The following is a 23,785-nucleotide window of genomic DNA, read 5'->3' as shown; positions in this document are numbered from 1 at the left end:
TATTTTTGAATTGCTTAATTAGCAGCATGACCTCATTCTTGAAACATTGTTAATGTTCTATAAATAATTTTAATGGGCTCTTTCACATGCATTATACAGATTTGCTGATTTCCATTTTAGTGAATCATTTCATTGCCTCTATATAAAACCAGAGTTTGTTATGTGACTGAATAAATGTGTTCTTTCATCATGTGGCAGAACAGTCTTATAATTGGTGTTTCTCTGCCTGTTCAAATGTTTCTTTAAATACTTCCTCTCAATTAGTAGTCTATAATGGGATGGGCCCCTGGGCAGACCACTCACTTTATTTAGCACGCAGATCCATTCATATACTGCTTCATATGCTAATAGCTGATAATTGAATCAGTTTGTTGGGTGTTTTCCTGGGTTTAATGGTGCTTTGGATCTGACCACACAGGGTGAGACTCAAAATAGGCTACAGTACAAATAAGGAGGTTTTGTTAAGTTTAGGCTTTACAGTGCCAAAACAAACACTGACCACAAAGTTCTTTTGGTTCTGATTAATACAACAAACGAAATCTCTGCCCAATTGTATTAGGTATCTAAACGTACAATAACTAGTATTATAACTTTTTATGAGCTTAATATTTAAATTCTGAATATTTGATTAATGACAACTGCTTGGGTACGATGTTTCTGAGTTTTAATCCCTTGTGGTAAAGCAATAAAAACGCCCTTTTACTGAAATATATTGGTATCCATAACGCACCTACCCAAAAGCAGCGGTTGGTTTAACGACTGGTTCATCACAGAGCCACCTGTCACCGAGGGCGAGAGCGCGCGCGTCAACGTCAAGCGGCGACAACAATATCATGAATAATGAATGATCGCCACACGCGCTCGCCGCTGTGCTGGAGGCTGGAGCCGCTCGCGGGGTATTCTCAGAGTGACCGTGGACGTGACCAGCAGCGCCCAGCTGGAGCGCCGTTAATGTGTAGAGTAACGATGTCATTCTAGGTTTACTTCGTTTTGGATTTGTAGGCTATTCGAATAAAAACATTTGCACTAGAAAAGTACCATTTTTTTTCTTTCTTTCACTTTTTTAACTCCTTTTACCCCCAAAGAAGTAGCCTACCTGTTTTCACTTTTAAAACAAAAAAAAAGGGATTTACACAGAAAAATGAAGCCACGGATTTTACTCACCTTCCTGATGTTTATTGGTTCATGTGAGTATAAGCTTACTAATTTTTTACATCTATCTATCTATCTATCAATCTATCTATCTATCTATCTATCTATCTATCTATCTATCTATCTATCTATCTATCTATCTATCTATCTATCTATCTATCTATCTATCGTCATTTTATTTACCATTTCGCCCATTTGTGTGCACTTTTCCATATTTTTATAGAAGCATAATTTGACCAGAAAGATTTGAAGATCATATTTTGAGATTTCTGTATCAAAAGAATAACTGTTTGTAATGGAACTAATGGAACTCAGTCTATACTGCAAACTGTTTGATTTATCTCTATTTATTATGTCCTCAGTAGTGCGTTGAATTAAGAAATTATGACCTTTAAAAAAATTCAAATATTACAATATGAATATTTATTCATATTTTACAGATTTGTCTCTAACTAGCCTGCATCAAATACTTTTGTTGTAGAGTTTCTTTACCCCGATGAAGGGCAAGCAATTGATACACAAAGATGTTGCATCCTAGTGAAAAGTTCATTAAAATAGGCATTTCAGCTGTTACTATTCATCTTTTTCCAGTCGTCTTTGCTGATTTGAGTATTTGGTTTTTAAGTCTAAAAAAAAATTAAAACCCATAAAATCGAGAAGAAATTTCAGAAATGATGACCAGTCAAATGCATGCTGACAAAGATGGTACTATAATGTTAAAAACTTTTTATATTTTGTTGTTATAGAATCTTGAAAGAAAGAAAACAGACATGTCAAATCGATAGCAAGGTTTTTTTTTCTTTTTTTTTTGGCATTGATTTGTCTGATTTGATTATCATATGCATTTATTCTTTAGGCTACTTAAATGTTTAAGAACATTTCAAAAATATCTAAATCAATATAAGTTATCAGAGTAGAGCAATCATACATAGACTCAAACTTCCCTGCATCAAATTCATTTTTCTTCTCTGTATTTTTCTTTCCTTCTCAATAATTCTTATAAGAATCAAACATTTCTGTTCTGCTTGTATATTTTTATAAAGAAATTAAATGACTGGATTGGGATCAAAACTGTTTGTTTTTTAAACCAGATGTTATGGCCATGAGTTTGGATCATATGTGTCCTTTAGAATAAATCTTGCATGGAATAATAAATAAACATAGACGGAAAGTTGAACAGAAGGAGATGGTGAGTCTCTGGGAGGAGGGGGTAGAAACAGATGACCTTATAGACAGAGGGGCTTCATTGACCTTAGGCTGTATTAACCTTTGGGGTTCCCCTTCTGGACAGCGGAGCGGTCCAATGCGGGTGAAGCAAAAAGAGAGCTGGGAAGACAAAAGTGGCAACCTCTCCCAACCCCCTTTGACCTGACCCCAACACCCTGATCTCCATAACACTGCTCCAGCCTTATTGGGAAGCAGGGGTAAATTTAAAATCGTCTTAAAGCTGTTGGAGGTTTATGAGTGTGCATGTCTGAATATGTTTATGCTGGAGTAATCCCTCCACAGACTCCTCATCTGTGGAGAATTCTCACTCCAGAAGGCACATCTGACAAGACACCATCTAGCTAATCCACAAACAGGGCACAGGCTGCAGTGGGTGGAGATGTCTCAATCACTGCATGGATTTCCTTCCTGTTGATAAATTTGACCAAAAGCATATAGATCCTTAGGCCAACTTTAAGCTCCAGTTAATGTTATTTAGCATATCTCCACAGGCTATAGCCACTTCAATCTGAACATTCATCTCTCTAATTGAAGCTGTAAACATTTTCCTCACTGTAATGAAGCTGCCATAATAACCTGTAATACAGTGTATGGGCTAATCAGCCACAAAATTACTTTGTTTATAGAGGCATTAAAATATTCAGCGGTTCTGTTAAAGAAAGTCATCAGGGTTCATGAAGCCAAAGTGGAACTAACAGTGGCATTAAAACTTACATTCTGCAGCAGAGGGACATTTTACCCCTTGGTTGCTCCATTAATGAGATCGGTTTAATGGAAGCCCTAGACCCCCTTCTGGACCTTATCCTAATAATTAAAGACCTGAGGCCATAGTGATGGGGTGTCCTCCCCCTGCAATTGGAGCATATTGCTTATTGATTTTACCTTAAGGTTTTATGTCTGGCAAATACTTTTTTATAAAAAGCTGTTGACCTACAGACACGATCTTATTAATAGAAACACATATATTTTGCAAAGCACCATGATATGACTGAAAATAGCATTTTAAAACATCCCTTAAAAAGTTTGAGTCGGATACAGATATTTTTATGAAAAGTGTAGGATAGATCAAAAGAAGAGCACAAAAGAGCTAATTATTGAGTGGTAATTGGTTAATGAGGAGGGTGGATCGAAACTGCAGGGGGTTGTTTCCTCTCTTAAGTGGAAATGCAAGTGTGTTTGCATGACTTTGAACTTGGCATATGCCACCTAATGACAATCAGTGTTTAAACAAAAGACAACTTTGCCTCAAATGACCAACACAAAGAAGTGTTTGTGCAGGCGGCTTGTGGCTGTTGTAGTCAGGAAGAATTTAACTCCCATTATGGAGTCAAAATAAGCCCACCCGGAGCAGCATGATCCCCCCCTTTCCACCCAGCTTCTTTACAATTCCTCCCCCAAGTTTGTATTCAGCTATTGTTTATGTTAGATCTCCTGCTGCTGCTGTGGATATAATGGGAGAAAAAGAGAGCGAGAGGAATTTGTGAATGTTCGTATACGTTTAGAATTTCTTTCAAAGGCTTTTATCACTTTTTGTGGCAGGCCAGTTTCAATAATGCTAAAATCTTCTCTGGACAATGGAGAGACCCATATAGAAATTATAATGAGCATTCAATGATAGAATATTTGGCCTGAAGATTCAATTACAAATCCTTGAAGTGTTTTTTTTTTTTTTTTTTGTCTTTTTGTCTTTTTTCTCTCAAAGCTCATTGCAGATCTATATGTTCGCTACCATTCATAAGTCTTTTCAAAAGACTTTTATTCAGAAAGGATGCATTAAATTGATCAAAATGGACAATTAAAATGTTTATAATGTTGCAAAATATTTCTACTTTCTACTTCTACTTTTTTTTACTTTCTATTCATCTAAGAAAATATCATGGTTTGACTGCAGCTTCAGCTCTGCCATCACAGGACTAAATGACATTTTAAAATACCCCTAAAATAGAAAACAGTTTTTCTTAATTATAATAGTATTTCACAATGATGATGTTTTTCTTTAATTTTGGATCAAATGCAGTCTTGCAGACTTTATATATATATGTTTAAAGTAAGGTATAGTGATGGTGGGGGTTGTTGCATTGACCCTTTAGAGATGAAGGTCATTAGAATGATGTCTGGCTTCCAACAATAGTTTGTGAAGTTCAGGTCCAACATTAGACTGGGGACAATGGAGCAACCTGGGGGCTGGGACTGTGTGTGTGACTGGACACAGGCTGTCTGCCTTAAACCCCACGTTGTTCCTCCACCCTTCACCAACTCTCTCATGACCCTTTAGGGACCCAGGTCACAGCTCAAGGGGTGGGGATGGGTGGGGGTCTCCTGCTGCTCAGAACACCATCCACAATCCCCCAAAACCCAATTTCTATCCACCTCTCATCTGAATGATCAGAATTATCCCCAGGCTTGAGCTCTTAATCACACTTCTGTTCAGGTCTCATGCAGATTTGAATGGGTTATTAGCTTAAACTTATAATCGACATACTTTGTGCAGCATCATCACAGTTGTAGCAACAATGGAGATCTTAGATCCTAGATTATGAGGTATAATGACAAACTTCTCTAATGGGAAGATCATGGAGCACAGTTTCTGTTGTGAGGTGTGCAGAAACAGAAAACTCTTATTAGAAAACAGCATATTAATAATATTTAATTGCTCTCTAACATGGTTAGTCTTAAATATGCAGTCCATTTATATCTCTGCTACAACATTAGGTTATTTAATTGGATGTACCAATCCAGAACTAACATTATATTTATACATCCATATCTTAATTGCTTAGACCCATGTGTTATTCTCTGTATTTCTGAATCCAGCTTGTGTGACGTAACCCCCCTTTCACTCTAGGACCTCTGAATTTCATTAACACTTCGGGTGGAGTAAGCCAGGGAAGGGCCAGCTGTAAGCTAGCCCTTATAAAAATGAAAAAGAAAGAGACAGACTCGTCCCATCTACATCTGGTCAGTGTGTGACCTAACCAGGAGCAAAAGGTGCATCCCAGATATACCCTTCATTGGAAGCCTATAGTGCTATATATTTATGGACTCCGGTATTGATATCATTCGAGGTATATGAGTCCAAGTTATATGAAAATGAGGCAATTTAGCTTATCTTGTCATGTTGTCACGGGTAATGTCAGATTTTGCAGCTGCTCAGTATTTGACATTTTAAATTCCATATACTTTATGGAATTTAAAATGTCAAATACTGAGCAGTTGGATGCAGAGAGCAGAATTTCTTTAAATACCTAGTTCAACCAAAACTCAAATTTACTCACCCTCCAGTCCAAACCTGTAAGATTGTCTTACTTTTGCTGAACACAAAAGACAGCCGGTAGCCATTGACTTCTATAGAAGTCTGCAAATACAAACATTCTTCAAAATAAATTCTGCACACAAATGAAGATATTTTAAAGAAATCTTCTTTTGCGTTCCACAGAGCAAATGATGACGCAATGTAAATTTTTTGGTGAACTATCCCTTTAAGACTTTATGAACTTCATATCACGATCAAGGGCAGGTGGTGTTTGTGGACCCCAGCAGTCAGAAATTAGAATATTTTAGCAAGTGGAGGAACAGAAGTACATATTGAAAGTTGGGTAGGTTATATCTACCTAACAGATGCTAAAGGTACTTCACATCTCATCTAGTGCAAGTTCAAGAGCAGACTTGTGCTCCTTAACATAACAGCTGCCAGAGACACCGGCCATCTCCAGAGGTCACATTAAGGGTGGCTTTAGGTCTGGAGTTCTCCATATGAAAAGGACAGAAGATGTATGAAACGACCATGTAGCAAGTTGACAATGAGAGAGGACTGGGGTGAACCAGTGGCATGGGAAAGTCACCCCGGAATCAGACTGAAAGGAAAATGTGTCCACTGGGGGTTTGGAGCGGTGGGGGTTTGTATAAGTGGTGGGCAGATGGTCCAGACTGAGAAGGCTCCTGGTGGTTGCCGGGAGTTGTTTTTGGGAAAAGTGTGTCGTCACAGGGTTATTGTCATCAAGGGTGCGTTTGCTCAAAAGAGATTCCTCTAACTTAACCCCATAATTCACCCCAATTCTCTATCCCTTCTACTTTGGCTTTGTCACAGCCCTCTATGGTTCACTGGATGCATTGCGTTTGTCTCTATTGTGATGACCAGGTTTGGTTTGGTGACACTGAGTAAATAGGCAGATATGCTTAAATGGTAAGGCTCACAATGACATCAGTAATGAGACACAAATGCAGTTTTGTGGATATGGAAAGTTTGAACTCAGAGCTTTCATTTTCAAAGGCGTTTTCTTTTTGTTTGAGTCTTGAATTAAAAAAAAACAGACATATGCAGAAAACACAAAAACGTACATGTATATATGTGTATATATATATATATATATATATATATATATATATATATATATATATATATATTATGTCTTTAAAGTCTAGAAGTCAAGCCACATTTATATATATATATATATATATATATATATAGTGCTTTATACAAAATTGATTGTTTCACATCAGATTCACAGTAATAAATGAGAAAATAACAGTATCCATTTTGCAAAGTTCTCCAGTTATGAAATGAATTCAGTTTCAGCTATAAAGCAGCTCTAAAAGACAACAGTGTTGTTATTTCACTCAGTTTATTTGCAGAGGTCATCAATTATTAAACAAATTAAATTCAGCTACAGTACAAAGCAGCTCTACAGAAGACAATTGTCATTATCCAGTTCAGGTTGCATCAGTGCAGTCAAATTAATAATATTATTGAATATTAATTGTCTGTTAAACCCAATAGAACTTCATCACTATTCTTTTTATATATCATCAGTGTTTCATATGCATAGCTTTTATTATAATCTAGCTTGTAGGGTTTGTCCCAGTTGTGTTCTGACCCATTTTCCATTTCTCTCTCACTGTCAGGTTTGTGTAATGGATCTGAGTTGGCTTTTCTTACTGAGCCCAGTGATGTTATCGCAGTACGGGACAGGCCATTGATGCTGGACTGCAGGGTGGAAGGCGAGGGTCCCATTACAGTGACGTGGCATAAGAACGGAGCTCCGCTGCTTTCAGGAGCAGGCAGTCGGGCGAAGATCCTATCCAACGGCACGCTCCTCATTCGCAGCTTCCAGAAGAGACGGGATGGAGATGCTACCGACGCTGGAGAGTATTACTGCGCTGCGCAGAACCACTATGGCATGCTGGTCAGCCGCAAGGCCCGTGTGCAACTCGCTTGTGAGTGACTGAAGAGAACACATTTCAACATGGGCGACAGGGTGACAGTAGATAGTTTTACACTCTGATATAAAATCATATGCTTTGCCTGTGATTACCCAATTGTTTGAAAAATACAGTGATATAGTGGAGGTACCAATGTCCGTTTACTATCTGTTACTCTGTCCTTTCCCATCTTCCTCTGGTTCTCCCTTTTGTCCAATAAAAGCAGTAGGGTGGGTGATAATCCTGTAGAATTATAGTTGTCACTACATGCTGTTACCATAGCAATGAACTCTCATTGGGATCCCCTTCTTCTAACACCCCTACCTATTGATTAGATGAATGACCAGGCTATTTAGACCACAAGTCTCTTGGCACCTCACCCTATATCCCCAATGAAAATCGCCATTTTAGATGCCAATATCAAATTATCACAGTAAATTCAAATACGGGACAGAACAGTTGTTATACCGCATAGAGTCATTAAAACAGTTTTCTTTATAAGTATGCTTATCTTTTATTTCTTTATCTAGAAAATATCTAGAAAACTATGTGATGTTATATCCAAATATCTTAACATCCTCAAAACAAGATACATTTACTTCACATGCAAAATGGTATAAAGAATATTTCTTTGAATGTACTTAAAATTAAACTAAACCGCAGTTTTGATACATTTATGCTTAATGTATATTAATACAAATAAATCTGTTTAATATTTTTCCAAGGAAGTCTCTATGCTTGACCAAGCTCCATCTGTTTGATACAGTAAACAACAATAATAATGTGAAATTATATTATAGTTTATAAAAAAAAAAATTCTGTTTTAATTGATTTTAAAATGTACTTTATACTTGTGATGGCAAAGCTGAATAACAGCAGCCATTATTCTAGTCTTCAGTGTCACATGATCCTTTAAAATGTATTATTATTATATTTGGTTTATAAATAACTCTCAATTGTGTTCCACAGCTCTTCCAAAATTCCACACTCACCCAGAGTCCATGTCAGTAGATGAGGGAGGTGTTGCACGTTTCCAGTGTCAGGTCAGTGGTATTCCTGAGGCCAGCATTACTTGGGAGAAGGACCGTGTTGTGCTTGGAACGTCTGATGACAGGTAACACAGTTCTTACTGTATTTCTTTATGTTCTTCCTCACAGGATTGCTCATTACTCATTACTCTTTCTGCACAGGTACACTCTTCTCCCAATGGGTATTCTGCAGATTACAGGAGTTAAGAAATCAGACACTGGTGTCTATCGCTGTGTTGCCACTAATATCGCCAACACCCGCTACAGCCACGAGGCCTATCTGAACGTAACCGGTCAGTAGTCACCCTTGATCTGACAAACACCCCAGACTGCATGTACATAACTTTAACCTTAAACTCTATGCATCCTGTAAATAAGCAATGTGCTGTCAAATGCCATCCTTATATTAGTGAGTTGTAATTTAGCTCCACTTTCATCATCTCTGTATTTGCCCTTCTACTCTCAGGAGGTGTTCCTCGCACCTATAAGGAGCCAGTCATCCTGTCCGGCCCACAGAACCTCACCATCACCGTCCATCAGACGGCCATCCTGGAGTGTATCGCCACTGGAAACCCTCGCCCGATTGTGTCTTGGAGTAGACTTGGTATGAATCCTTACACTTCAGTTGTTTAAAGTTAACTTAACATTCTAGATTTCTTGTAGTTTCATTTTTCTCATATTGTTTTTTTTCCATCAGATGGCAGATCTATCGGAGTGGAGGGCATACAAGTGCTCGGGACGGGGAACCTGATGATCTCCGATGTCTCCCTTCAGCACTCTGGGGTGTATGTGTGTGCTGCCAACCGGCCTGGCACCAGGATGAGGCGTACCGCATTGGGCAGGCTGGTAGTTCAAGGTAAACTTCCTGGATTTGTACTGAAGATATTTTGGGACATGTTCATACTGATTTTACACTCAAGTTTTAAAATGTTTTCTTCTAATTTCTCCTCATTTTGGCCTTTTGTCTCAGCTGAAAGATCATTTAGGGGAATAAAAGTATTATTTTTTTTTATCTTACTTGACCCAAACTTTGGAACGGTAGTGTATTGAATCAGAAAAGTAGATATTTTAGCTTCAGTAGTTCGTGGTCCTAACCCATGTGGGAAATAATAGCTGACCCCACACTGCTTAATCCTGATTTGTTCTGACACAAGTTTACAAAAGCTGCACTATTACAGTAATTTTTTTATTTGCACACTTCACTGAGCACAACAGAGCAAGCCTACTGTCTTATGTGTGTGTGTGTGTGTGTGTGTGTGTGTGTGCGTGTTTTTGTGACATATGAGGACACAACTCTGTATAATGACATGGGTATGACACAGGTATTAAAAGTTTTTTTTGAGAAAGTAAAAATGCACAAAGTTTCCTGTGAGGGTTAGGATTAGGTGTAGGGTTGGTGCAGGGCCATAGAATATACAGTTTGTACAGTATAAAAACCATTATGCCTATGGGATATCCCCACTTTTCACAAAAACAAACATGTATGTGTGTGTGTGTGTGTGTGTGTGTGTGTGTGTGTGTGTGTGTGTGTTTGTAGCTGTCTTTGTATTGAATGAATATAGTATTTTTTGGCTGCTATGATGACCAGACATCAAGCAGAACTGGTTTTGAACATGACCCTTGGAAGCAGGAGCAGGAGAAGTCAATATTCAGGTCCTCCCTTCTCTCACCTTTGCCCTTCTTGGTTTTTTTCCTCACTCTGTACTGGGTCTGATGGTGTGATATTCTGGCTACCATTATGGTAATTAAGGCCTGCTGCTGCTGTCCAGCTGGGCTTGAGAGGAATAGCTTGGGTAATGAAGTCAGCTGTTAGGAGATATCCCCCCTTCAACACCCCATGACACATCTCATCCATCACCCTGCTACTGTCCGTACATTCAACCTGATCATATATCCCTGAGGTATATATGCTCCTTTCAATGGCTTTCTTCAAAGTAGCTGCACACTGGGGGTCTTTAGGAAAGAACAACATGAGAGAGAACAAATGGGTAAATCATCCATGAGAGGTGTAGTACAAAACCCATATTTAATATCACAGTTGGTAGTAGTAAGTGTGAACGACTAATCTTAAGAATAATCCTAATAATGTGTTTTAATTTCTTTAAGTGATGGCCAGGAGGCAGATATTTGAAATATCTGCTGTGATAATGAAGATTATCCTGTTGTCCTATAGCTTTATGCATCCATTTATTTGTTAAACTGTTGTTGAAATTGCACCCAGGTGTGCTTTCTCTATCTGTGTCCCAAATGTCCAGCTTAAGTCTGATCAATCCATAGTCACCCCCTATCAGTCTTTTTACAACAGAATTGGCTGTGAAGCCATTTGGGGGAGGTAATCTTGAATATATTGATTAATTTATTGATCCGCTTTTTGTGTAAGATGGAAACAAAGAGATTAGGTTAGCTTATTTCTCCAAAAATAGAAAGCAAAAACCTTCCCAACAAACACTGAGAAAAGCCTCATTAAGTAATTCAGATCAGTGAAGCGAAATTAAATTTAGAGTAACACAGAGTGACAGAAATTAAATTCACATTATCAAGGAATTGTGCAAGAATATGTTTGATTAATAATACTTTATAATAAGGTTTAATATGTTAACATTAGTTAACCTTCAGTATTAGTTGTTAACAGCATTACAGCATTTATTAATCTTGGTAAATGTTTATTTACAATGTAAACATCATATTGTGCATTATTTAGTTCATATATTAAAAAATATGTTCTTTTTTTTTTTACTTAAAATGTTAACATGTATCAGTATAGACCAACGGTATGTTTCTAAAGTTTGGGGTCAGTGATATTTTATGATATATATTTTTTATAGACATTATAACTTTTATTCAGCAAAGATGCATTAAATTATTCAAAAGAGACATTTATAATGTTACAAAAGATATACCACATATTGGCATATTATTTCTGAAAGATTGGAAAGACTGGGGCAAAGTCTGCTGAAAATTCCCATCGAAGTAATTAATTAGATTTAAAAATATATTAAATAGAAGAAGCAGTCTTAAATCATTTTAACTTTAAAGACAAGCACTAAAATTCAACAGATTAAGCCGAAAGGGAAATTGGGATATTTACATCATGTTGTGTGAACACATTTGATAACTTAACAGTCTTCCTGCCGGTCACAAAGGTAAAATCAGCACATCCTTGTCAAGTTCAAGCTGAGGGGTTTAGTTTATGTCAGGTTCTGGTCCTCCAGACTGCTCATTGTGGATGTGAAGTCTGCACTTTCACACAGTCATGAAGGTTAGGACAGATGCTGAGCTAGGATGTGGACAATAGAGAACAAAAAAGAAGACAGACAGGCAAAGAGCAGTCTTCCTAGTGTGCATGTGTATGTTTTGGGGGGGCACGGTATCCCCTCTCACCTCTGCCCTCTCATTTCTCACCTTTGACATTGGCCTAGGAAGCAGAAGGGGGTGGAGCCTCCTCTGACAGACAGGTGATGAAGCAGCAGAATGGATGATCCTTAAATGAGGAAGGGTGATGGGGCTTCATGGCCCCTCCCCCACAGTTTCCACAGCATTATAAAGGCAGTTGTCCTCGTCCCAGCTGGTGGTCAGGCAGCGGATGACGAAGTTCAAGGAGGGGGGGGGGCTGTGACATTATAACAGCTTTGCATTGAGGGTACGCATTCCTTTATTTCCACCCTGGGCTATCACATCAAAGCAGGTGCAGTAATAGCAATTCATATTAAACATGAGGCTTACTGATATAAGTCATTATATGTGACTTGAAATCAACAAAAGCATTCAAGAACCATCTGATTCAAGTCAGGAGGCAGCCATGTTTTTCAATAATGTTAATAGATTGCATAAGTCATCCAACAGGATTAAATGGATTAGAAATAGCCACCTGATCAGACTCAAGGTCAGGATCTGAGACCCTACTAAAAGAATAACTGATCAATACATGAGATGGATTGGGCACTGATGCTGTCAGTTGATCCTGGTTGTAAAGACAGCTGGTTAGCTGTTGGAGTGGAAAACAGACCCCAAAAGCTGATGCTGTTATTTAATTGTACTCTGACTGCTTTCTGTTTGCAGGCAGGGGAAATTATATGTCATGAAAAAATTATAAATCCATCTGAATCAGTCACAGATCAACATATGCATGTGTGTTTTAAGTGTGCTTGTATTTGTAGCTGACTTTCACTGGGATTTTACATGTACAAGAAGTTCAGTTCAAGTCAGACCTAAACACTTACCCCCGGTTTCACACACAAGGCTTAAGCCTAGTTCCAGACTGAAATGTAATCTGAGCTGTTTCAATTTAAAGAAACTTGCACTGACTGATCTTAAAATATATCAGTGCCTTTGCTTTGTCTCAAGATGCACAACAGTAACGTTTTTTCTAAGGCATGTTAATAAAATTATGGCCTAATCCTGCCTTTGTCTAAGCCCTGTCTGTGAAACCAGGCCTTATTGTTTTTATTGACATATAAATGATTTTGTCTGACAGAAATAGAACCAGTGCTGTTTTGATTAGTCTTTTTTAAATAGTCTTTAATGATCATTACACATTCTAATATGGAGAAGAAAAAAAATTCTGAAATGTTTCTAAAAGTGTATACTGGATGTTTAGTTAACCATGTTTATAATAAATTAATCCCATCACTTTAGGAAATCAGGTCTAATATTAAATATCAACTGATAAAAGCTATAGAAATACAGGTCAAAGTTTGGTTTAATTAATTTTTTTTCTAATGTTTGAGAAATAAGTCTCTTATGCTCACCTACTTTTTTTGAAAAATGCAGTAAAAACAGTAAAATTGTGTAATATTATTACAGTTTAAAATAACTGTTTTCTATTTGAATATATTTCAAAATGTAATTTATTCTTTTGGTGGTAAAGCTGAATTTCCAGCAGGCATTACTTCAGTCCCCAGTGTTAAATGTTGAAAACTGTTTTGCTGCTTAACTTGTTTTACCATTCAAAAGTTTGGAAAAGTGAGCTTTTTTTAAGAAAACTTAAATCATTTATTCAGCAAGGATGCATTAATGATTGATCAAATATATCATGGTTTACACAAAAATATAAAGCTAAAAAAAAAGAAAAAAAGATTTCCACATTGCTAATAATAAGAACCATTATTAATATTTCAGCACCAATTCATAAATATTTTTTTTTTCAAAAACATAAAAAATTCTTACACAGATGTGTAAATCAGCTAGACAGATGCAGAATGTATCAGGTCCCTCTCAGGGGCTTTATTTAGTCCCTCCACTGTTTAAAACATTTCTATTCAAGGATGTCTATTCATAAACAGTTCTACTCAGGTTCAAGTGTGAAGTGCTTCTTGGGAGAGAAGAGAGCCACAATGACGTGGCTGATGAATGACACACACACACACACACACACACACACACACTGTGTGACCATTCATGACCTCTGTCCTATTGTACCCTGCTATAGTTTCATTATACACACACCCCTCCAGCCCCTTCCACTTTTCACTTTGACCCTAAAGCCTGAGCAGAACCCAATGAAGTGTTTTTAAAGGCTGTATTTTTCATTTCAGGCCTACTTGCACATATATGAGGAATTTTGTGTTTTATAGTGGTACTTGATGTCTTGTCATGGTATTCTAACCTCAGGTTATACATATATAAGCTATAGAAGGTTATATGTATAAACACACACACACACACACACACACACACACACACACACACACACACATATATACATATGTTAACTCTTAGATTATAAATTGATTCTGAAGTAGATTTTTATTTAAAAAAATATCTTTAGAGATATTCAGGACACAATGATGAGAAACTGTGAAAGTCAATTAAACAGCTTCTCTGCAGCTCATATTGATCTGGCAAATCTATATTTTTGTCCAATGGTTTAAAATATTTTGACCTCATTTGAAGGAGAAGCTGTGCTGTTTTAAAGATCTGTGCCTGCATTGATTAATAGCTGTCTATTGAAATAGGGTTCCCTTTGACCTATGATCTTCCACACCTCCGCAGACCACTTCGGACCCTCTTCCCAGGGAGAAAGGGCTCTTGTGGGGGTGTTTGGTTGTGGTGGCTGTCAGTAGATCAATGAGATGCATAGTCCTGGGGTCTGGAGAGCTCTACATATATGCATGGCCATTGTGTGAACACTGAAGGGGTGTCAAGCGGAACGGTGAACCTGCGTCTGTGCTGCTGAGCCAGAGGAGGGGCTGCAGGGGTCATTTAGGAAGATACAGAGCGGTTATAAAAAGAGTTTAAGTTCAAGATCCGGGTTAAGGTAAATTAGTGTGTCTCAGTGAGCCTTATAATGGTAAAATATTAAATAATTTTCATTCATTTAATATTAATATTAATATTAAATGTTAAACAAATGTAGCTATGTCTGGTTCTCATCTGACAGACAAAGTATCTTTGCCTCACTATCATACTGTCTACTGCATAAAATCTTCATATTTATTACTGAAAAAAAAATTGGTAACACTTTAGATTAGGAAACACATGCAGTAAGAGTTTTCCCTCTGTATAATAGTTTAATATTAAAAAAAAAAGATTTCAGTTCAAGTTCTAGTTATTTTGATACATACATAACAAGTAAAAAAATAAAAATAAAAAATAAAATAAAATAAGAGTGTTTTCGCATGATTTCGTTTTAAATCTCTTTAACTATAATAACCCTGGTCTTGCCCTGTTCCTCTGTTCCCCAGCTCCTCCAGAGTTCATTCAGTGGCCGCAGTCTGTGTCTAAGCCAGCAGGAGGCAGTGCTGTGTTCACATGTGTGGCTCAGGGTGTTCCTGAACCTCACATCATCTGGCTGAAGAATGGAAAAATACTCACCCCAGGCGATCATGTGAAACTCACTAACAATAACAGGTATACACTTATAAGTGCACACTTCAATGATATGAGACTCAGAAGTATGTACAGGGATACACAAACGTACTGCTGAAACACACAGTTCATAAAACCTTAAACAATACATAGGCATATATCATAAAAAAAAATAAAAAATCTAAAATGGCATGAAATCTAAAAGTGTCTGTTTATTTAATTATATACCTATTTAGATTTTTATTATTATTTTGTGTTTTTTTATTATTATTATTTTATTCTGTTAATTGTTTAATTTTTTCATTATTTTTTTTTATGTACTGTATATGTGTACAATATTTTAACTGCTTTATTTACCTGCAATAATTTGTCTGAAATCATTACCAACTTCTGTCCACTAGATGTGAGATGTGCAATATCTGTAAATGGTAACAAGGTTTACATAAAAAATCAGAGTATAGATTTAAAATAATAATAATAGTAATGAATGTTTTTAGCACCCTGGCCGTGACTCGCATCACATCAGAGGATGAAGCTATATACCAGTGCATCGCTGAAAACTCTGCCGGCACTAACCAGGCCAGCGCTCGCCTGGCTGTGTCCCTGGCCAAAGAGCTTCCCGATGCCCCTCAGGACCTGAAAGCCACAGCTCTCTCTACAACCACCCTGCAGCTCTCCTGGACCCAGCCACCAGCCGAAATCACAGACGGGATCATCGGATATGTGCTGCATATACGCAAGTATGGTGGTGAGTGTCGCTGGAATTCAGATTTTCCACTAATCTGGAACATATTTTGCTCTCTACTATTATGTTTGGAGAAATACATAATCGGTGCACTTTTGTTTTCAGAGCCTGAAAGCACAGAACTACAGGAGGCTGTGAGTAAGACAACATTTCAGCATGACCTCACAAACCTTGAACCCGCGACCACCTACTCCATCTACCTGAAGGCTTACTCTCCCCTGGGTGCTAGTGAACGCTCCAGTACTGTTGTTTCCACAACACTAGGGGGCGGTATGTAACTGCATACAGATTAGACATCACATGCTATTTGCTTTTATGTTTTGCTTAGGTCACAACAATTTCAGACTCTCCCTCTCTCTCTCCCTCTCTAACTGTGTCTTCTCTTTCCCACATCAGCATTTTTGGCTCCCTCTGTCTGCTACATTGTCCTTTAAAATTATCCTTCCTCTCTGCTTTGTTACAGATGTTTAAGCATCTGGGGATTTTTTTCTTTCTATGGCTTTTCTTTTTGCCCATCCACCTTACGTTTTTTTCTTGAACAGAATTAATTCCTGTTCCTTGTTCCTCTGAGCTCATTATAATGGGTTTTCTCTCTTTGCACCCTATCTAGTGCCCAGTTCACCTACATTTTTCACCAAAGCAATAAACACCACAGCAGTCCAGGTCCTATGGGAGCTGCCCAATAAGCCTGGAAAAGCTGAGGGTTTCCGACTGTCTTATCGCAGGGTTCCCCATGGAGAGATCCAGGGGCCAATTCAGTTGCCGTGCCATGCTAACATTCACACCATTTCTCATCTCGGTGAGGAAAATTGGTTTTCTTGTTTTTTTCTATAAACTATATGAAACCATTGATGCAACTATAGACTATAGATTCAGTATATCTTTGCAAATGCCAAATGGTTTACTAATCTAATGCAGTTTAAATGTTAATACATGCAAATAAATTGATTTTACGCATATCTTAAGTCAGGGGGTTTCAAACTTGGTGCAGAGAATTGTATTTATTACAAAATAGGTTTTAAAAATATGAAATGTGTTAGCTAATCTTAAAACGACTTTGCAATATGAAAATGTTTCTCTTCAGGTTTTTTCATATATATATATATATATATATATATATATATATATATATATATATATATATATATATATATATATATATATATATATATATATTAATATCAAGAAAATACTTTTATTATTTAAATAATATTAATAAAAGTATAATATAAATAATATAAGCATAAGTCAAATTTAGCAACAACAAAAAAAGATAGCCATCAAATTCCATCTAGCCCTTCTTATTTTAATGTTTTATGCTGAATACTCTCTCAATGAACTATTCTGTCTACATGACCTGTTACAGCAGCACTGAAAAAGCCATTATGTTTGTACGTGACAGTTGAAATATTCACTCACTCACACATCTTAAGAGCAGACCTGAAATAAATCATGAGCACTAGAGAACAAATGCTCCTCTATGTATTTCCTAGTATTGTTACGTGACAAATGTCTGAATTCAGAGAGTGTGAAAATTTAGATATTGTAAAATCTCAATATAAGTAAATGAAGGACCGTAATATCCAGGAGGTTTTACACCAGACCTCAAACACCATGACTCAGCTGATCAATAGTTCTACTGTGACTGCAAAGTCAACAAAAGCAGCTCAATGGATATGTATTAGATTGTGCATGTGTGAGGCAAATGCATGAGTAACTTTGATTGATTTGCAGTGTGTGGGATATTGACCGTTTCCATTTTTTTTTTCACAAGACCCCGGCTATGTGTATGAAGTCAAACTGGTGGCCTACAATGGCAATGGAGAGAGCGACTGTTCAAAGAAACTTGTTTCACTGGCTGAGGACAGGACTAGTGCTAAAACCAGAGCAGGTAAATTAGCATTTGCTTAGGCAAACATGATGGTGTTCATTATTTTTTATATAAGTGAATAATAATCATTTTCTTTGCAGCAGGAGAGGAAGCTCAGTGTAACTGCAGGGGTATAGAGAGCTCAGTGAGCAGCATTGTGGTTGGCATCCACATTGGCATGGCCTGCATCATTTTCTGTGTGCTCTTTCTCATGTTTGGATATCGGCGAAGGTAATGGACCTTTTGGAGAGATGTGCAAAACATATGTGCACATTTTTATATTGATTCACTTCACAAATATAAAATATAATAACATTATGCATTATAAATATACAATATACAATATAATAACAATTATGTAATATATAATGCATATGTGTATATGTACATATATAGATATCATTTTATTTTATTTGTCACGTACAAGTTATATGACATACAACAAGCAGTGAAATGTAGTAAATGTATATAATAAGATATAGTAGTATAAGTACAATAAATACATTTCATTTTTCTCAGTTTCCTCTGTAGGAAGGGGACTCAGGACAGCTGGTCTGTGCCACAGGGCGAAGATGGAGGGCATCCCAACGGCATCCCAAAAGCGTCAGTAACACAACCTGCTCAAGGCACTGGACTGGTTCCACAAGTAAGACTTCCAGTCGAGCTTCTCAGAACATTATAACTGAGAAGAAGGCATCAATAGCAAATATAGCCATCCCTGCAACCTTCATTTTTTCTCTTGACCACAGATGCCACAAAGTATCATCTCAACACAGTTAGTGAATGGATATGCTACTCTTGACTTTGTCATTTCATCTGAATATCAGTTGAATATCTTATACCCTAGTAGTATCACTGTAGTTACAGCTTGTGAAGTTGCTTTGCATGATTGTCATTTACTAATTAGTCACTGCCAAAACACTTCTCAAAGCCTTTTTCTTGTCTACTTACCAAGTTTATCAACAGTTGGAACTGAATTTGTGCTTTGATTGTCAGGGATTTATAAAAAAGGTAGCATATTAACTAATGGCTGTTTTCTCTTTTTCAGGGTCATGATATAGATGGCCAGGCCCAATGCCAGGTTCTTATTGAGCAGCACTCATCCAGTCTTCCAGGCACTGGCACAGGCACTGGCTAGCATTAGCCTTTAGCTATCACTGCCTCAGTGATCTCTCTCCTTGTGGTTCCTCTGCCTAGCCTGCCCACCAAAATCCCTTTAGTCCATATTTATCATGCCCAGTCTGACACCTAAACTGCTGCTACTGTTTATAGGTGTAAATGGGCCTGTTTTAACTACAAACGTTTTGCTAATTGAGCTGGTCCCATTTGTTTCTTTTGCTCCCTCCCTTTAGAACCAAAGCTTTACTCCTTTAAGATCTTTATTTCGATGTGTCCACACAAGAACACCAAATAATAGCCTTAGGACATACTGAAGTAATTTTTTATGCTAGCATGCTAAGTTACAAATAGTTACTGCACTCTTTCTGAGCATAAATACATAATGGAAGTTAAACACAACAAAAATGATACCAAACCCGCTTTATATTTTATTACCAAAGGGCTTTCTGCTAAAACCAAAACTTCCTTTTGCAATGCGTCTTCTGGTAATAAGATGTAGCCTGACATTGTGCCTGAACTGATGCCCAATCTAAAGACCAACCATTTTAATAATCTCAATATTTCACTCCAGTATGTGTGATCTAGTGAACTACATGATTTACAAAACAAGCTACAATAAGCCATATTCTCAGTTGAAATGATTACAGGGAACAGAGGTTCGTTCCATTTGTTAGCCTTAGCTCAGATATACTGTACCAAGATGAATAACGTGGCCTTGCTTTTGCCTTCACTTGTGGTTGTGTGAGTTCAGATAAATTGATTGTTATGTTTCACCATACATGCCTCGAGGCAGGCTCTACCCCAGAGGAACCATAAAGGTGATGGATTCTTCCCACCTTTCCCTCTTTCCTAATCTTTATAATACCCACCACAAGCTGTATACCTCCAAAGATAGCTACCTCAGAATGTTATGTTGGGCTGACATTAGCCCCTGCTAATAAAGCTTGCCTACCTCAGCCAAAAAATAGCAGATACCCGCTACTCTTCCCACTGCCAGTGCCTGTGCCAGCTGCCTCCAGAACCTGCATTCATGTGCCCATCTGGTCGACTGCCATGGAGAATGTGACTGTGGCTGCCCATCCTCTGGCTCCAAATATTGCCTTAGCAGACAAAAGCTGTCTGGGAACCCCTCTCTAACTCATCGTCCGGAGATCTACAGAAGCATTTAAGCTGTGGAGTACTTCAAACACACCTCGGATACACGGTATGTTACAGATATGATGGTTAGGATCCTGCCAAGCCGTTCCGTGGATTCCTTTCTGATGCTGCTAAACCTAAACTCCAAAGAAAAAGATGAAACAGCAGGTACAGAAGGGTATTCGTTTTGTTCGGAGAATGTGATTTGAAAATTCCGCATGGAATCTATGGACCCTTGAGAATTGTAATGGGATATTTTTGGGCCTTTCCATGTGGATACCACACAAAAACCCGTGAAGCCAAAAGCTTTGGATATTTTGCTTTCCACCAAGGAATATGTGATGGCATCGAGAGGATGCTTATCCAAAGTGATTCTTTCCAGCCAAACCAACTGGTCTTTTCTCCAGATGCCAAATCGGTTGCCATGGGAACTTGAAGGAGCTGCGAGATGATGGTTGATTTTGGGTTTACTGAGAAACCACTGCGTTCTCTTGTTCCCAAGCGGACAGGCATGGCAGCGGATTATCCCAAAAATGTTTTTGATATGAAAACCAAGCTTTATGATATCCAAAGATGTAAAAATGTTTAAGGTTTTCATTTATCTTTATATCCATGTCCTCTTTAGATGAACCTAAGCCTTTGTGTTGATGTTTTTGCAGTTACTGTTAAAAGGGGAAGCTGCAATAAAATGGACTTAATAAGAAACCAATTCACACAAATATCCGCAACAATAATATGCTTTAATAGTCAAACATTGTCTGTCTTCCCTCTTTTGACATTGAACTGCCATATTTTTCTTTTAGAACCTTTTAACCTTTAAATAATAACCAAACGAAAATGGGATATATTTTCAAGGAGATTTTATATGTTGATATGAGAGAAGGAACATCTGTGTCCTCTTTATGATAATTGAGTTTGCCAAATAGTAGAGTAATAATAATAATTATACCAAATACCTCTTTCATATTTAACATTCATACCCTTTATCTTTTGTAACACTTCATTACCAAAGCACAGGAACACACATGAGTGTACGGTATATGTATGAGTTCATGAATAAATGTGTTTTGTGTTTGGCGAACAGTAGGTCAAATCTGGAGTCAGTAGAGGTCAGAGACCCTAAAAAAAAAAAGTCAAGGGAACGATGTGTATACAGTAACATATAAATGGAACCAAAGAGCTTGATTTTTTTTATTTTTATGATGCGTATCAAGAAAGCAAAGAGGCCTTTAACTTTGAATATCTAGATGAGGATAACATCCTTTAAGATTTAAAAGCAAAGAAACCTGCTTTCCTGATGATGCTCTACACTACTCCAGGTTGACCTTTTGAACATAATGAGTGTTAAACGTTTACCCACAATCACTGCAGTTCAAACAGCCCCTCCATAGACTAAAACTCCCATCCTTGTGTTAATTTGAAATAACTGAAACTTTCTGAGAAAGAAAAAAGGGAGAATTTTAGATTTGTAGCTGTATAGCGTGACTCGTATAATGGTAAACATTAGATTACTCATATTTTAAACACAATATTTGGTTCTTTAAGTAGAACTTTTTTTATATTCTCTTTCACAAAGTTGTCATGGTACCTACCTTGGGTTGGAAAGATGGCATTTTGATGTTCATTTTTGTAATGTTATTATTATTAATACTTTAATTATTGCTGTTGCTTTTGTTTCTAAGTCCATTTTGATAAACACACTGGTTTTGTTTTTCATTTCTCAGTAGCAGATGAAAGAGAATGTGAAAGTGTTTGTTAGGACCCTAAAAAACAGTGGGTTGAATGCAGCAGGCTGGCAAAGGTGTGATTTGGGATTCATTATGTTTATTTGCCTTTATATTCTACACTTCAGTTTGTGTAAATTGGCCCTTTGTTAATGTGCAGATACCAAGTGCACTTTTACAAAGATTTCAAATGGTTAAATAGCTCTCATAAATGAGTGAATCCCCCATCTGTTTGGATTATGACCCACTGGTTAGAAAAAAATAAAAAATAGAAAAAAAAATAGTTGTGAACTAGAGTTTGAGGGCTAGAACCAATGAGGAAAAACAATGCTTTAACATGTACTTCCTTTTGAGTTATTTGAACCTGAAACCCAAAAGCTTTAAACACTTTGAGACTGTGATTTCTCCAACCAAAAATATTAAAGACAGAGATTGGTATGTAGTGAATGAACAATTACAGAGCCAATGTAATTTAAGGGACTAAGCAATGAATGCAATGAATGCTATATAAATGGACCATGGTTGTTGAATTGTTTTGTAAATTGGTAATGACTTAATTTACAGGCTGCAGCCTCTGAATTGATCTGTCAGCACAACAAAGCTTGTGATTTAATTCATCAAGTTGTTATTCCGATCTTACAGTGTTTCTCTAATTGTAGGTCTTGTAGGTCTTTACCAGATTGCAAAACAGAATGTCAAGATCCTTCAACACACTGCACGTTCCTTCCTGTATTGCATCATTAACTTGTGTAGTGATTGTATTCTCAAGAATGGGCTTTGATGAATTCCTTTTCTGTTTGAAGAGGAATAATGACGACTGCCATTATCTAGCAACCAATGGAAATGTCTTTAGAAATATGTCAAGATTTCACTGCTAAGCTCTCTCTCGATTAAGGTGACTATTGTAATGGCACAGTCTCTGATCTCTGCTTTTTCACATTTTTTCACAACTTTGAATTTGTTCACATTCCAGGGCGCCTGAAACCAAATAATAAAAAAAAGAACCAAAATATTTTTGTGTGATTACTTTTCAACTGGATGTATAGTGACACATAAGACAAAGTTGACTATAAAAAAAAATTATATATATTTATTGTTTTATTTTTTTTTATTTTTTTACAGTCAACTTTGTGTTATGACACACACACATATACACACACACACACACACACACACACATACATACATAAATGTGTGTATACATAAAAAATACATATGCTATAATAATGAACTACATTATATATATATATATATATATATATATATATATAATTATATATATTATTTTGAAAGAATAAAAGCAGAATTAACAGAATAAAAGCTGTTTGGTAAAACACAGAGCTGTTTAGTTTATGCTTTAGAAGCCAAGCTGCTATAAATTATGTGAAAGGTGTTAATTGGGTCTTGGTTAAATTACCATTAATCTAATCTTCTCTACACGCTCTATTGCTCTTAATTAGACTCACTGAGTGAACCTCAAAAGCCTCTAAATGGTCTAAGGTGGCATGAACCCTAGCACACCCTCTTTATCTACACATGTGATTAGGGCCATGTAAAAGTGCATGAACCCACAACTTGAACCCACAACCTTTTGGTTACAAACCATTAGGCCATGAATGTGCCACAAACCACATCAATCACAGACAGTGTTGATCTGGCAGACAGGAGAAAGCACACAAACTGGTACAAATATACCGGAATAGATACTGGTTTGCACAAATAATGGAAGCAATAATAAAACACAATACAATAATGACAGTAAAGCAGACACATATGT

General features: G+C 37.0%; 1 protein-coding gene across 3 annotated transcripts; it reads left to right on the top strand.

The window, feature by feature from the left end:
• The first annotated feature begins 896 nt into the window (after positions 1–896).
• On the top strand, positions 897–23,020 carry LOC132145395 (immunoglobulin superfamily DCC subclass member 3-like). Of its 3 annotated transcripts, none has more exons than XM_059556407.1 (14): positions 897–1,187; positions 7,282–7,593; positions 8,548–8,692; positions 8,769–8,899; positions 9,073–9,210; positions 9,304–9,462; positions 15,290–15,455; positions 15,911–16,161; positions 16,264–16,428; positions 16,769–16,957; positions 17,933–18,049; positions 18,133–18,259; positions 18,548–18,674; positions 19,077–23,020. In XM_059556407.1, the coding sequence occupies exons 1-14, from the start codon at positions 1,142–1,144 to the stop codon at positions 19,164–19,166; spliced, it is 2,163 nt and encodes a 720-aa protein (XP_059412390.1). In that variant the 5' UTR covers positions 897–1,141; the 3' UTR covers positions 19,167–23,020. The 3 variants fall into 3 exon arrangements, with proteins under 3 accessions (XP_059412390.1, XP_059412389.1, XP_059412388.1); XM_059556406.1 differs by having other exon boundaries at positions 18,130–18,259; XM_059556405.1 differs by having other exon boundaries at positions 15,911–16,428; positions 18,130–18,259.
• Positions 23,021–23,785: the final 765 nt, after the last annotated feature.

The sequence above is a fragment of the Carassius carassius genome, chromosome 8, assembly GCF_963082965.1.
Source record: "Carassius carassius chromosome 8, fCarCar2.1, whole genome shotgun sequence".
In the NCBI taxonomy this organism is placed as follows: Eukaryota; Metazoa; Chordata; class Actinopteri; order Cypriniformes; family Cyprinidae; genus Carassius; species Carassius carassius.
The sequence above is the reverse complement of the archived record's forward strand: the minus strand, read 5'-3'. Positions and strand labels throughout refer to the sequence as shown.

Excerpts from the sequence above, each read along its gene's own strand:
- LOC132145395 (XM_059556405.1), top strand. The coding sequence starts at position 1,142 with ATGAAGCCACGGATTTTACTCACCTTCCTGATGTTTATTGGTTCAT. Across the intron at positions 8,900-9,072 it reads GGCCTATCTGAACGTAACCG|GAGGTGTTCCTCGCACCTAT; the intron begins GTCAGTAGTCAC and ends TTCTACTCTCAG. Across the intron at positions 9,463-15,289 it reads GGGCAGGCTGGTAGTTCAAG|CTCCTCCAGAGTTCATTCAG; the intron begins GTAAACTTCCTG and ends TCTGTTCCCCAG.